This window comes from Beta vulgaris, chromosome 2, assembly GCF_026745355.1.
Source record: "Beta vulgaris subsp. vulgaris cultivar EL10 chromosome 2, EL10.2, whole genome shotgun sequence".
Classification (NCBI taxonomy): Eukaryota; Viridiplantae; Streptophyta; class Magnoliopsida; order Caryophyllales; family Amaranthaceae; genus Beta; species Beta vulgaris.
In genome coordinates, this window is record NC_079203.1 from 44,387,089 (window position 1) to 44,400,424 (window position 13,336).

The following is a 13,336-nucleotide window of genomic DNA, read 5'->3' on the forward strand; positions in this document are numbered from 1 at the left end:
TTTTTATCTCTTCTTCAACCTAAATGGTATCTCCTCCAAGAGCCACTTTGCAAAGTGTCTCCATGGAGAGACACCCAATATACACCTAAGAGCCCTATTGTTGGGTAAGAGGTGGCTCTTCATTTCTCTCTCCTTTAAGGGCTAGTTGGAAAACTAGTTGGAAAACCCAATTGTACATGCTTATGCAACTGGAAGTGGAAAGTACAACTGAGTACTGGCAAAACTAATTTGACAGTAATATTACACTAAGCTTCAAGCAAGTTTTTAGAAATGGAAAAAATATGAAAACGATAGAGAAAATCAAACTACTGACCGAGTCACCAATTACAACTTCATACATGAACTGGACGCTAAAGAAACAACTGAATCATGCTTCAATTCACAATTAGTAAGACACAAGCTTATTATTCTAAAGCTTTTTAATATTTTGGGTCCCTTCAAGGTCTGGGCAATGTTTGCCCCGTCCGCCACCCCTCAGGGTCGGGCCTGGTACTTTCTCTAATTCTAGTAACTTAGTTACAAATATTAGAATTAATAATGTAATTGTTGGAAGATGTTTCACAATAATTAAATAGAGAAAAAAATATTACGGTATTTCGACTGCTTTTATTGGTTTGGTAATCGTGTCGTTCACTCAAAAATCATAATCGTAACCATACAGTTCAACCGTTACTTTTATTGGTTCGGTAACCATACCGTTAAAACATTTTTTTATCTGTACGCTACAACCCATTTAGACTGATTTTTGTGTTTGAGCTTGTTATGAACACTCCTACACAATACAACCAAAAATTTTAGTGCCACCTAATGCACAAGGAATTTTTTCCTTGTATAATGCAAAAGTGGGTTTTAATTCCCAAAATATGCCCAAAAAAATAAAAATTCCCTGCGTACGGTCCACGTAGGACGGCACGCGAGATTTTTTTATTTTTCTAACCTAAGTGAAACCGCTACTTCAAGTAGCGGTTTATAAATGCCGAGAATTTTTTTTTTCAACTTAAGTAAAACCGCTACTTGAAGTAGCGGTTTACAAAGTAGCGGTTTATCTTTATAAACCGCTACTTTGAGTAGCGGTTTACCTGGGATAAAAAAAAAAAAAAAAAAAACAGTTTCTCGCGTGCCGTCCTACGTGGACGGTACGCAGGGAATTTTTATTTTTTTGGGCATATTTTGGGAATTAAAACCCACTTTTACATTATTCAAGGAAAAAATTCAATGCACAAGACAACCTAGAAATTCTAGTGCCACATCAGCTAGGCCCAAAACTCATAAGATACAATATGCCTCAAGGGCTTGCCTTGCCAGGTTGTATAATGTTTAAAACGATTACTACTCCTAAACTTTTGGAGAATATCTTGATCAATGTTTTTTCCAATATTGGTTATATAGGAGGAAGTCCAAATTAAAAGATTGGAAAATAAAACAATCTGATTTGATTTGTTCCTAATAGCCATGAGATGATCAACTTAATTAGGACGATCTTTTTGTTGGTAAATGTTCCTTTTATGCTCGTAGTCCTTGAAGGATGAGAATCCACTTTATAGTATCTACGTCAAGATTAAAGTATATGTAATTAGTCCAATCTCTTATAGAAATTATTAGTACTATCGAACTTGCAGAATGACATCGTAAAGAAAAGAGGTTCGTTGTTCCCAACCCTAAGCACGCCCATGGCCTACCACTTACAATATTGTGTCATGATGTTCTTGTTTCGTGTCCATGTCACGCCATGTTGTGCTTTTTTCATGCTCGATCGCATCGTGCTTCTGGTTAGGCCCAACCCAGTGCCATATTTAAGTACACCCAATGTGCGTTTCTAGGAAATGCGCCACTACGTGCAATACATAGGATTAGTGCATGCATGATATGAGATCGCATGACAGTTCGTGTACCATATGAAGTTAGGTTGTGTCTTGCAGGCGTGATACACAGACGCACATAGAGCATGTGCTATGTATATGTCATGTATGTGGTGTGGCGTATCATACAAGCCGTTGTGTGGTATATGGTCTAACAGAATCATAGCATAGAGAACTACATACAAGAGTTAGATGGAAAGTCCACTTCACATTTGGCTTCCCAAACTTGGTCTTGAATCATTGAGCTTGCAACATTTTCATTGTCTTATGTTTGTAGAGCAACTTCTAAACTCTGTGAACTATGAAGTGCTTAAAGACATGGTAATACTCATTCGTGTTCTTTCTTCAAATCATATTGCTCGGACTCTCCAATCATGTTTGATATGGCGCGGTATTGTGTTCCGATATTCATCCCCTTAACCACTTAAAGCTTGAATATACTGCTAAGATAACCTCAATTAGGCTTATGTGTTTTAACATCTATGTGTATAACTGTTTTCAATGAACAGTGACAACCAACTTTGTAGTGAAAATATAATAGTCTTTGAAAAGTTGCACCCAGCGAAGGACAAGATGTAGTATATTCGATCGTTTTATTTGCACTTCAAATATTTGTACAAATTCTCTGCCTTATAGCAAAGTTCAGCACTAACAAAATATAAACAATGATCAATGCTCCAATCCTGCAGCCTATACATTTCAAAATCCCAAACCCTTTCCAAATTATGCCAACTTAACTGTAACAGTGAAAAATTACAATTTTCGGATCGAAAAAGAAGGCCAAAGATACAGAATTGATGGAAGACACCAAATTTTCTTTTTTCTAGAAAACTAACAGTGGTACAAAAATAAAAAGATATATGCAAGCTAAGTTTACTGATCCTATAGGTAGTGGCACTGGTAGGAGAAACTGAATGCAACCTTCAGTAAATTGCCATTGAGAGCAAAAGGTCACCGGAGCAGGAAGAGAAAAGCAAATTATGAGGGATTTCGTTACTAGCCACTCCTTACCTACCAAATGGAAAATGAAGCAAAAACAAATATACTCAACCTAAGTGGCTCAAGGAATTGGGAGCGTACACAAGCTGAAGTACATGATTCTGTTATGTTTGTCATGCATCAGCATCAAGTAGTTATGCAGATTTGTTTTGAACATTCTCTCCCTCTGATGATGCCTGAGCCGCACTCTCCTCTTCCTTGGCTTTGGCAACTTCTTTGTCCCCGAGGAAGCTTGGCTGATTTGTTGATGAAAGAAGCCTCGCCCACATCCTATCAGTTATACAAACCTGATTCTGTTGCTCAGTAATGCGCTGCATATATATCAAGGTAACATATGTCATCCAAAGGAAGCTAAAGCTTGTATCTCAAACTTTATGGTTGTGTTGTAGTTCTTAGGTAAAGCCAAGATGGTCCCAATCCACTGAAGAAAAATCTATCCCCTTGCAATATTTTTAGAAAGAGAAAAGAAAAACGAAGAAAACAAACTGCAAATCGTATTTGCTTATACCCAAGTTTTTACTTTTTTGAAAAAACAAATGTAAGATGTTTGATGCTAGATACAGAACTCACTTCGAAAGGAATATACGTGTGTCTTCCATTTACAAGCCCAACAGTGGAGCCCGTAAATCCTGCCATAGCTCCATGAACAGCACTTTGAGCAAGAAGTGTGCAATATACATTATCAGATGCATTACTTGGAATAGCACGGATCATGTAGGTAGGATCTGCCAAACAGCAAGCCCATGTCATTCTTCTATCCACATTTCTTTCTTAATTAATCTACACAGTAAAGAATACAGGAAAGAGATGACTGACCTATGTATTTGAGATTTATGATCATACTTTTTCGCGCAAAATGTTCCTACAAACATGAAAAAGGTACATTAAGAATCTAGTAGAACCAGGGTACTCGTTTCATCATGACATCAAGGCAATACTTCATTACTTCTCCACAGACATTGAATATATATGTACATATATTATATATCTACATATATATATATAGAAATATACATATATTATATATATATATATATATAATATATGTATATGTATATATATAATATATTGTATATATATATATATGTATATATAGTTATATATATGTATATATATGTATATATATATGTATATATATGTATATAATAGTATATATATATATATATATTATATATATATATATATATATATATATATAATATATATATATATATATATAATATATATATATATATATATACTTCCTCCGTTTCTTTTAGATGTTACACTTTCTATTTTAAGGAAGTTTTAAATTAGATGTTACACTTTTATTTTGGGTAATAACTTCTCTCTATCTCTCTCCTATCACATGTTCACATGGGACCCTTTTATTTTTCATTCTCTCTATGTCTCTCCTCTCCAAAAATTACATAGGAGTCCGTGATTTGAAAAGTGTAACATCTAATAAAAAACGGAGGAAGTATATATATATATATATATATATATATATATATATATATATATATATATATATATATATATATAGGGGAAAGATCACATGAGAATGCTCCTTACATGAGAAATGAGAATAAATCTCAACCACACGATTGGATTAGAGTTACAATACTTGTTCATTAGAGTTATACCCACCTAAAAAATTTAGAGCCAAAAAAAAATTCAAATTTTGAATTTTGTTTTTCTAATATTCTTTTTTTTTTGGAGTTATATCACTCTTTCATTAGAGTTACATCACTTATTCATAAGAGTTATAAGTGTCAATATCATCTCATTTCTCATATAAGTGTGCATTCTCATATGAACTCACTTATATATATATATATAATATAATATATATATATATATATATTTATATTAATATATATATATATATATATATATATTCAATTCGGAAACAGTTATAGTAACATGATCTGCTAATATGAACCAATTATGCAAAGACCAGATGATGAATTTGTTGAGTAGTGGTGCAAAAGTATGAGTCAAAAGTGTCAAAATGAATAAAACAGACTATTAAGAAGCTTCCTCATCTCGCAAAGTATAGTAAACAACAATGTAATACATGACAAACAGACTATCGAGAATTTTTTATATATTCAAGTATTAGCAAAGAACTAATCCATGCACATGAATTGATTTAAAAGGTCTCATAATGTGATGCCAAACACCAAAGCCAGAAATAGCATCATCAATAAGATATTAAATAAATTCATATACAATTTATAAGGCATATCCCAAGTGAATATCCACAGCAATGCTAATGCATCTCAACCACCAGAGGCCCGAGTATGGGGTAGTAATGAAAAAAAAAAAAAAAGAGACGCATACTTTGGTAGTATATTTGCTTAAAAGACATATGGAATATCCAATACTGTCTTAAAACATAAACACAAACTCATCACCTTAATGTATAATCTTGTAGTAAACAATCCTTGGGCAGAACATGGTATCATGCAATGTGTATAATGATAATTATTCACATATTTGGAGGGTAAGAATATCACAGTGCCATGATATAAGTAGAAAAATAATCTTGAGCACTTGTGGGCATTGACATGCTCATGCCCATGACATATACATTGAAGTAAAAAAAAAAATTGATTATAAAACCTAACACTTCAATTTAGGTGTAAATCCTTTCTTACCAAAGAAAGAATGAAACGAGTGAACAATGATCTGATTTCTTGTTTTCTAACTTTTCCAGTCTATTTAAGAATTCCTATGGAAAGAAGAGTAGTTAGAAGGAAACCTTGATTTTATGTGACATCCACAAGCCAACATCTTTCAACAACTTGTTCCCTGAAGCATCTTTCTCATTCCGGTTTTCTGATAGCAGCTCCTGCCCAGCTCCTTCAGCCATTACGATTACCATATGCCCATTTTCCTTGAGTCTTTTTCCAATGTACTCAAAGAGCCCACCCTTACCTTCAAGATAAAAGGGTGACTCTGGAATCAAGCAACAATCAACATCTCGGCTAGCCAGAGTTGCATACATGGCAATAAAGCCTGCAATGGATATAAAAAATCAAAACAGCCACATAAAGATGAGCAAGATAGAGCAAAGATACAGAGAGCCGCTATCAACTACTGGTTTTAATGTCTGATGATATGGCACATACATGCTGCCAATTTGCTGCTAAGACGTGGAATACTTGGCCAGTATCCTCAGAATTCTAGGAAATACTGTAAGAGTATATTTAACAATTGGACATGAATGATTCCTAATTCATCCTCTTGATTGTAACAAAAGAAAACAGAAAGCAAGAGCCAAGAAAACTGATAAGTGAACCGGGATCACTCTGAAAATCATAAAGCACTCACTAAAAAGTTCGAGGACCTGAAGACAATCATGCTTTTACAAATATAAGAATTTTTTTTGTTACTGTCTAACGGGCAGTGTCCATGTTGAATATTTGATCATAAGGAGCTCAGATATTTTACTAGATTGTTCCTTGCTTTAGCCTACAATACACTTTTCTCAAAGAATTGGACGGAACCTCTCAAACAATCCAACCAGTATTTTATACCAAATTTGGCAAGAATGAAATACTTTCCGGCTAATCTAGCCTCTTAGGTCCCTCAGGAAGGATCCTGTGTCTCCGCATTCCTGGTCCATCAAGATCCAATCCATACCACGGTATAATCTCTTGTATGGAGGCCCTTTCCCATCTACTTAATAAGTTAAGAAAAGAAGATTGCTGCACAGGGACATGAATTGGTTGTCCTTGCGCCGCTTAGGAGTTAGGACAGAAGCAACTGAAATTGCTGATACTTTGATTTCTTGATTTTGGACGCACCTAGATACTTGGGACTTCCAGTCGAGAATGACTGTTCAAGCTTTACCTGTCTTATCCCGACTGGTGACTGCTCTTGCTGAAATTACTCCTCATTCTTCTGTGCTCCAACAATTGCACTTCTCGTATACGAAAAAACAAAGTTATTTCTTATGTTTGGTTCAGCTCGATGTGTTCTATTTAATAGAGAAACAAATCTATTCTACACCCGATAAGTAACAATATGAAAACGCGTTTTATATTCCTGAAAAGTAGGTGGACTGAAAAAGCAATGTTGCTTGTGGAGACCGGAGAATGCCTAAGGAATCTTGGAGATGATCATATCTGTATATTTTGGAGAACCTCCATGAGCTCAAGATGACTAATTTTGCATGTAAGAGAATCGACCACAACACACACACACACACACACACACACACACACACACACACACACACACACACACACACACACACATATAAAGTACTGATTTGAAAAGGGATAGTGGATACAAATGATGAAAACGAAGTGAGAGAACAACACTGCTCAGGAATCGGAACAAACTTACTGGAATGTCCTGGGTCACCATGACAATCGGTTTTCAATGATCCTCTCAAGACTCTTTTGTCTTTTCGTAACGACTCGTGCACCTTTTATTTCACCACTTGATACTATATTTTAATAAAGACCCAAATTCACCCAATCCTTCATCTATAATAAAAGTTGCCAAAGTTCAAAATTTTATCCCGTAAGAAACTCATATAAACATCTTATCAGGGTTTTCGATTATAACACCTTACATAGATGGTCTTTATTGTGAGATGAGTAGAGGACAATCTTGCATAATTAGTCAGTGAGGCACAAGACAGCAAAGATTCTAATCTATCCATCTCAAATTATTTGCTCTATTTTCCATTTTGGATGTCTCAAATTATTTACTCCATAGCCCCTCTACTTTTTTTTCTAAAGTTGGGAACACACTCACCTACCAACTTTTTTCTCTCTACTTTTTTCACTGTTCTAATAATGTAACTTTGCCGAGGAGCAAATATATAGAGACTGAGGGAGTATGAACTAGCAGAAGAAAGATGACCCCGCCAGAACATATAGCACCAAAAGTGATAATAGAAGCTTGACGAAACTAATAGGCTGAGAGGTGACAGAAAAAGAAATTACCCAATATTTTTTTTTTTTTTTTGGTGAAGATAGAAGCCAACTTAAATTACGTAATTAAAGATAGTTTTACAATCCGATAAAAGTTCAACCCAATATTATTTCAAGCACACAATTTTTGCCATTCTGAGTCAATTCATTTCAGCAGAAAGTGATAACTCACCGCTGTAGCGACCCATCAATTTCACTAGACCAATGCCATTCTCCATACTATCAGCTTCTACATGAGCAGCATTTATTGCACGTTGGGCCTCCTCTACAGCAGAATCAAAGCCAAATGACCTATCAATAACCTGGAAAAAATAAGCCATAAGCCAAAGCAATCATATTCAGTAACACAATAAAAGAAACATCTGGTAGTTAAGACACATGCAGCTGCAGAAAACAACAGAATTGATTCCAAATGCTGTTAAGTACCGAAATGTCGTTATCAATTGTTTTGGGGATTCCAGCTACTGCAATTTTAAGGCCTCGTCGTCTAATTTCCTGCATAATAACAAAAAAGAAGCATTTAAATTTCGGGAAAACAGCCATAGTATCATTAGGGCATATCGGTCAACTACAGAGAAACAAGCTGCTCAAAGGAATGAGCTAGGTCATCATACCATGACCATTTTGGAAGATCGTTAATGACAATCAAGAGATTACTTTCATGCCAGACTTTTCAAGTCACCATCTGGGTATCAAGTGCGGGTGACTGGAATTTGGCCCATAGAAGATCATCCTTATATAGTTATATCAATTGCTCAAAATGAGGTGGAGGAGCACACTTTTTTTTCAGTTCAAAGACCAGTCTTCTATCTATTATTTGATATACTTCATAGATTAAGTTCTTATTACTAAACCTTATTGCTAATAAACACTACCTCATAGACTGCAGCAGCTCCTTTCTGTGTCCCATCACCTCCAATTATATAAACCTGGATTGTTCAATGATACAAAAATTAGAACCACAAATTTCAGCACAAAGGGCTAGTAAATGAAAATGATGGTACACAAAAGGCATGTGAAGTGTCATTTATAACCTGATTTATTCCACGGTCTTGAATGCTATCAACTATTTTTTTTGTATCATGGCCACCTCGAGAAGTTCCAATTACTGTACCACCGCGCTTATGGATGTCATTGACAAACTTGGGGTCCAATTTAACAGTATTTTTAGCATAGAAACCTTTGTATCCTCCCTAAGTACATAGACAATCAGATGATAAGAGTGTTAACAAGTAGAACATCTGTAAACAAAGCTATAGTATATCAAGTTTTAATACGACGAGTGTACATTATTATCAGGATTTGATAAAGTAATACATAGAGTTGGAAATTCTAAAATATCAATTTATACTGATAGACGAAGTTTTAGCCTTTTACTACCAGTTCAAAAATGTCCCCAAACTTTAACAACAATCAATTTCCAATACTTCTGATAGAAGACTAACAAAAACATAAGGTAAAGGCACTGAATTATTAAAGCACTTGGTAAAACAAGAGTACATGTTCATCTCCAGATCACAAAAAAGATTCAGTTTGTCGCAAACATAAAAACATTCTGTATCAAAGTTTTACAATAAATGAATTATTATCCAAAAAACAGAAAGTTTTAGAACAAGACCATGCGTATTAGATCCACTTTCTTAGATAGATAGATAAATCATCACAAACAGCACTGATAGAAGAGTAACCTACTCTAGATATAATGAAGCAAATCCAGGGTTTCCAGAATTCTAGCTCATGAAGCAAGTATCATATGATCTATGATTAATTCAGATGCTTACACCAACAGTGTCTATAATCAAATCTTTCAATTTTTTTCTTGTTTGCAGAGAGTAGCTTTAAACTTTATACCATAAGATACAGAAGAATAATGACTGAAAACATGCTATGATGACATAAAGTCCTCTAAAAACATCATATATATATGCTAATGGCTAATGTACTTACGTCGATTCCAATAACTTTATCAACATCATACATGTGGTAAAGGGCACAAACAATTTCTCGAATCACAGTGTTAAGTCCTGGACAAAGTCCTCCACATGTTACAATGCACGCATTAACTTCACCAGAATCAAAGTACACCTGAGCTATGATATAAGATTATGATTAGTAATGTCATTCAGAAGAAAAAATTCTCACAGCATCTGTGACTAAAAGGCAGGAGAGAAAGTACCTTCTGCCTTGGTCCTGCACGCCTGAAATGAATACCTCTCGGTGAATCCTTATGAACTACAACCTAGAGGACAGGAGAAAAAAACTGAGCTTGTATTTCTTCCATTGCTAGATTTTGAAATCAAAAGAAAGTAATATTAGCTCTCAAGGTTCATCCTAACATAATCTTGTACAAATTACTCGAACTGCTGTCTAGAAGATATTATACCAGAACATACCCTAAGCAGTAGAAAAAGTAATATACGAAGTTATATATATCAAGCGAATTACCTTTTGTACCACTGTATCATCCTCATGAACAAAATATTGCCTGAGGGACAACATAAAGATATAAGTTCAACATCTTATCAACTCATGGGTGATAAGATAAATTCATTTGTCAAACAATGGAAGTGTACATACTTTACAACTGAATATGCAGGATTATCTTGTAAAGGGTTGGGGTAGGTCTGCGTACAAGAAGAAACATGTAAATAAAACAAGCAGATCAAATAGAAATTAGATCTGCAAATAATAGGATATGGTTATACAACGAAGTTTGAAACTTAACACTAAAATGACTGAGAGGTAGAGAAATCTCAACTGTCAAGGACTGATAATCAAGTGCCTCAAGGTAGTTCAGGCTAATGGCTAACCACACCAAAAGCTTTCCATATTGTTTGTTTGATTATTTTTTTTATATAGTTCTATGCGTAACACACCAATGTAAATTTCAAACGCTCTAAGGGACTCAATTCTTCATACAAGATAACACATACAATTGACCTCTAAGGCAATAGTTCCAAAGTATGATTAAATATAAATAAATAAAACATAAAAATAAAACACAGGCTCAATAAGTAAAGCGCAGCAGGATATGATTCAGAATTGCAATGATGAGTTAAGAGCAGCTAACTAATTGAAGCTCATGCAGCTTTTAGTCCACGACTAGGCTTTACAACATGTTCTAATGCACAGTAATACTGGTGATCATTAAGCTTTCCACGTTTCCCCTTGTGGAAAACTTGTGAACTCAAACTCAAAAGAAACTTGTAGGAAACCTCTTCTTACTTCTTAGTGACAAACAATTTCTTTGCATCTTGTGGGTCTTTAGGTATCAAAAAGACTTTATTTCTAATGATCTCCTCAATTAAACCTGAACTAACTCACTCTAGTATCTTTGACATTTATATCATTGTTAATAATAAACAAAGAAAATTTCATTTCTCGCCAAAAGGATAATTTACTATTTCAGTTTTTGTGTTTCTGCAATCCCTAGTAAACTGGAGTGTGGTTCCACATTTCCCTTTTTTTTCTGCAATGGCAATTTCCATTTCCAAATTTTAGCAACATAGACTGTAAGGTGATAAGTTAACAATTCGACAACTAAGTCACTTACAATAGTCTTTCCAATAACTCCAAATTGCCAAAGTTATAATTCCACAATATTTCATCCCATTCGATTATTCCTAGAAAAATCACTGCCTTTTGAAATTCAAGATTTTCTAAGCTATAAGGAAAACACAATTTATTGCTGCAACCCCGTGCAAGTGATATGGACCAATATGCAGGATAATGGAAAATAAATTTCAGGTTTAAAACTTGCTGATCTGATATTTCCCAAGTACCCACGTCAGATACTCGACACTCCAACATGGGTTGGGAGTTGGGACACTTCATATTCCTGAGTATGACACACAAAAAGGTAGCCAAGTCCGAGTAACATAGTACATAGGCTATCCTCTATACCAATACATCGGTTTGATTTACTACTTGTCAGGAAATTACAACACCATGCAGCAGGAAGAAAAATAATACATAAGGTAAAATGCAGAACGAGATTTTGTATGTGAATATTCCTCCTCATCTCTGCTGATGAATATTACACGATCCACCATATTGTATTATTGTGTTAAATCAAAATGTTAACTTTTATTATCCAAAGTTGCAAACCCTTTCACAAGCCAGTCTTTATATGAGCAAACCGTGGAGCCTCTCATCAACACCGGAACCTTTAAACTCACCCGATTATGAACTCTCACTAGCTTTGTAACAACCTCATATGCAGCTGAGGCACCCTTCTAACTTGAAAACACAGCCAAAAATCTCATCACAAGAACTCTCTCTAATTAGGATGTTTATCTTTCCCTAATCAAAATTCTCCCCACTCTCAACACCCGTCATCGTTCAAATCTTAGCATATCACCCATAAATAAAGCATGTCATGTTCAATTTCATCATATAATTGACCCATAAAGCAATTCAATCATTTGTTTTCGAATTTCATGAGAATATTATCTAAAAACATAAACTTAGAATCCATTATAAAAATAAAATAAATCATTCTCTTTATTCTATGAATCCATTAAAACAAAAAAGCCTGGCGAGGTACTGATCAGACTAGGCCGTGGGAATAATAATAATAAAAAAGACCCTTTCGGGTGACAAAGTATTTCTTTTTTTCTAAATTCCAATCAAAACAATCCACATTATCTCTCCTATGTTCCAAAATTCATCATACCTCCATTATCAAACACAATACCAACAATAAATTTCATAATCTTGACCTAATCAATCAAAAACAAAACATAATTAATCATAATCCAGCAAAAACTCCAAATGCTTGACCATAACAACAACAATAATCATAATCAAACAACAAAATCAAAATACACAAAATGAAAAACATATTGAATTATCGAAAACATACAGGAAGATTAGGGATGTAATCTGATAAATGAGGAACATCTTCGAGAACGTAACCATATTCGCCTTTGACAATTTTCATGTGTACCTGATTTTCTTTCTCCATTTTTTCTATTGAATTTTCGTTTTCTCTCTCTAAATCTTTGCAATTAATTGTATGTGATTTGAGAACCTTTAATTTGTTCTTCCGACGAAAATGGAGACAATGTCTCATCGAATGATCATATGTGTGCCATTATTTTAGGTGTTACTCGTATTATTTGAATTATGTAGTATTTGTGAAAGAGGAGAAATTGTGATTCCACAAAAGTCAAAAACGACGTTTTTATGATTTTAGGCGCGCCTTTCTTTATGCGATAAAACACTTGGACGTGTTGCTGGATTTTACCAAAGTGAGCAGTTAAATCTTGTCCATTTAATTTCATCGCCCTATTTTTTGGTGAAATTGTCATTTGTAACTCACTCCCAAGTCAACTACGCAACGTTGGTAAAGCATAAAATATTTTCAGAGTAAAATGATTTTCATGGAAAACCATTTACAATATAAAGCATAATTTCAAAATTAGTTTTCCGTTGTTTGGTTCCATGTAAGAAAAATGATGAAATGAAAGGGAAAGTAAGAAGGTAGTGAGAGGAATCTATAAGAGAGATAAGGGGAACAGTTTTCCCTTCATTTTGAAAAGA

The 13,336-nt window shown here is 34.4% G+C and overlaps 1 protein-coding gene across 1 annotated transcript; it reads right to left on the minus strand.

Annotated features, from left to right (window-relative positions):
• Positions 1–2,532: 2,532 nt before the first annotated feature.
• Positions 2,533–12,993, minus strand: LOC104885917 (ATP-dependent 6-phosphofructokinase 6). Its single transcript, XM_010670508.4, has 13 exons — positions 12,657–12,993; positions 10,370–10,416; positions 10,238–10,277; positions 9,969–10,031; positions 9,740–9,877; positions 8,827–8,985; positions 8,668–8,721; positions 8,219–8,287; positions 7,965–8,094; positions 5,605–5,861; positions 3,675–3,720; positions 3,429–3,583; positions 2,533–3,169 (listed from the first exon to the last, which is right to left on the minus strand). The coding sequence occupies exons 1-13, from the start codon at positions 12,864–12,866 to the stop codon at positions 2,993–2,995; spliced, it is 1,545 nt and encodes a 514-aa protein (XP_010668810.2). The 5' UTR covers positions 12,867–12,993; the 3' UTR covers positions 2,533–2,992.
• Between the last annotated feature and the right edge of the window lie 343 nt (positions 12,994–13,336).

Coding starts and splice junctions, on each gene's coding strand:
- LOC104885917 (XM_010670508.4), bottom strand. CDS start 12,866: ATGAGACATTGTCTCCATTTTCGTCGGAAGAACAAATTAAAGGTTCTC. Junction 8,095..8,218: donor CAATTGATAACGACATTTCG/GTACTTAACAGC, acceptor TATTTTTTCCAG/GTTATTGATAGGTCATTTGG. Junction 5,862..7,964: donor ATTGATGGGTCGCTACAGCG/GTGAGTTATCAC, acceptor TATCCATTGCAG/GCTTTATTGCCATGTATGCA.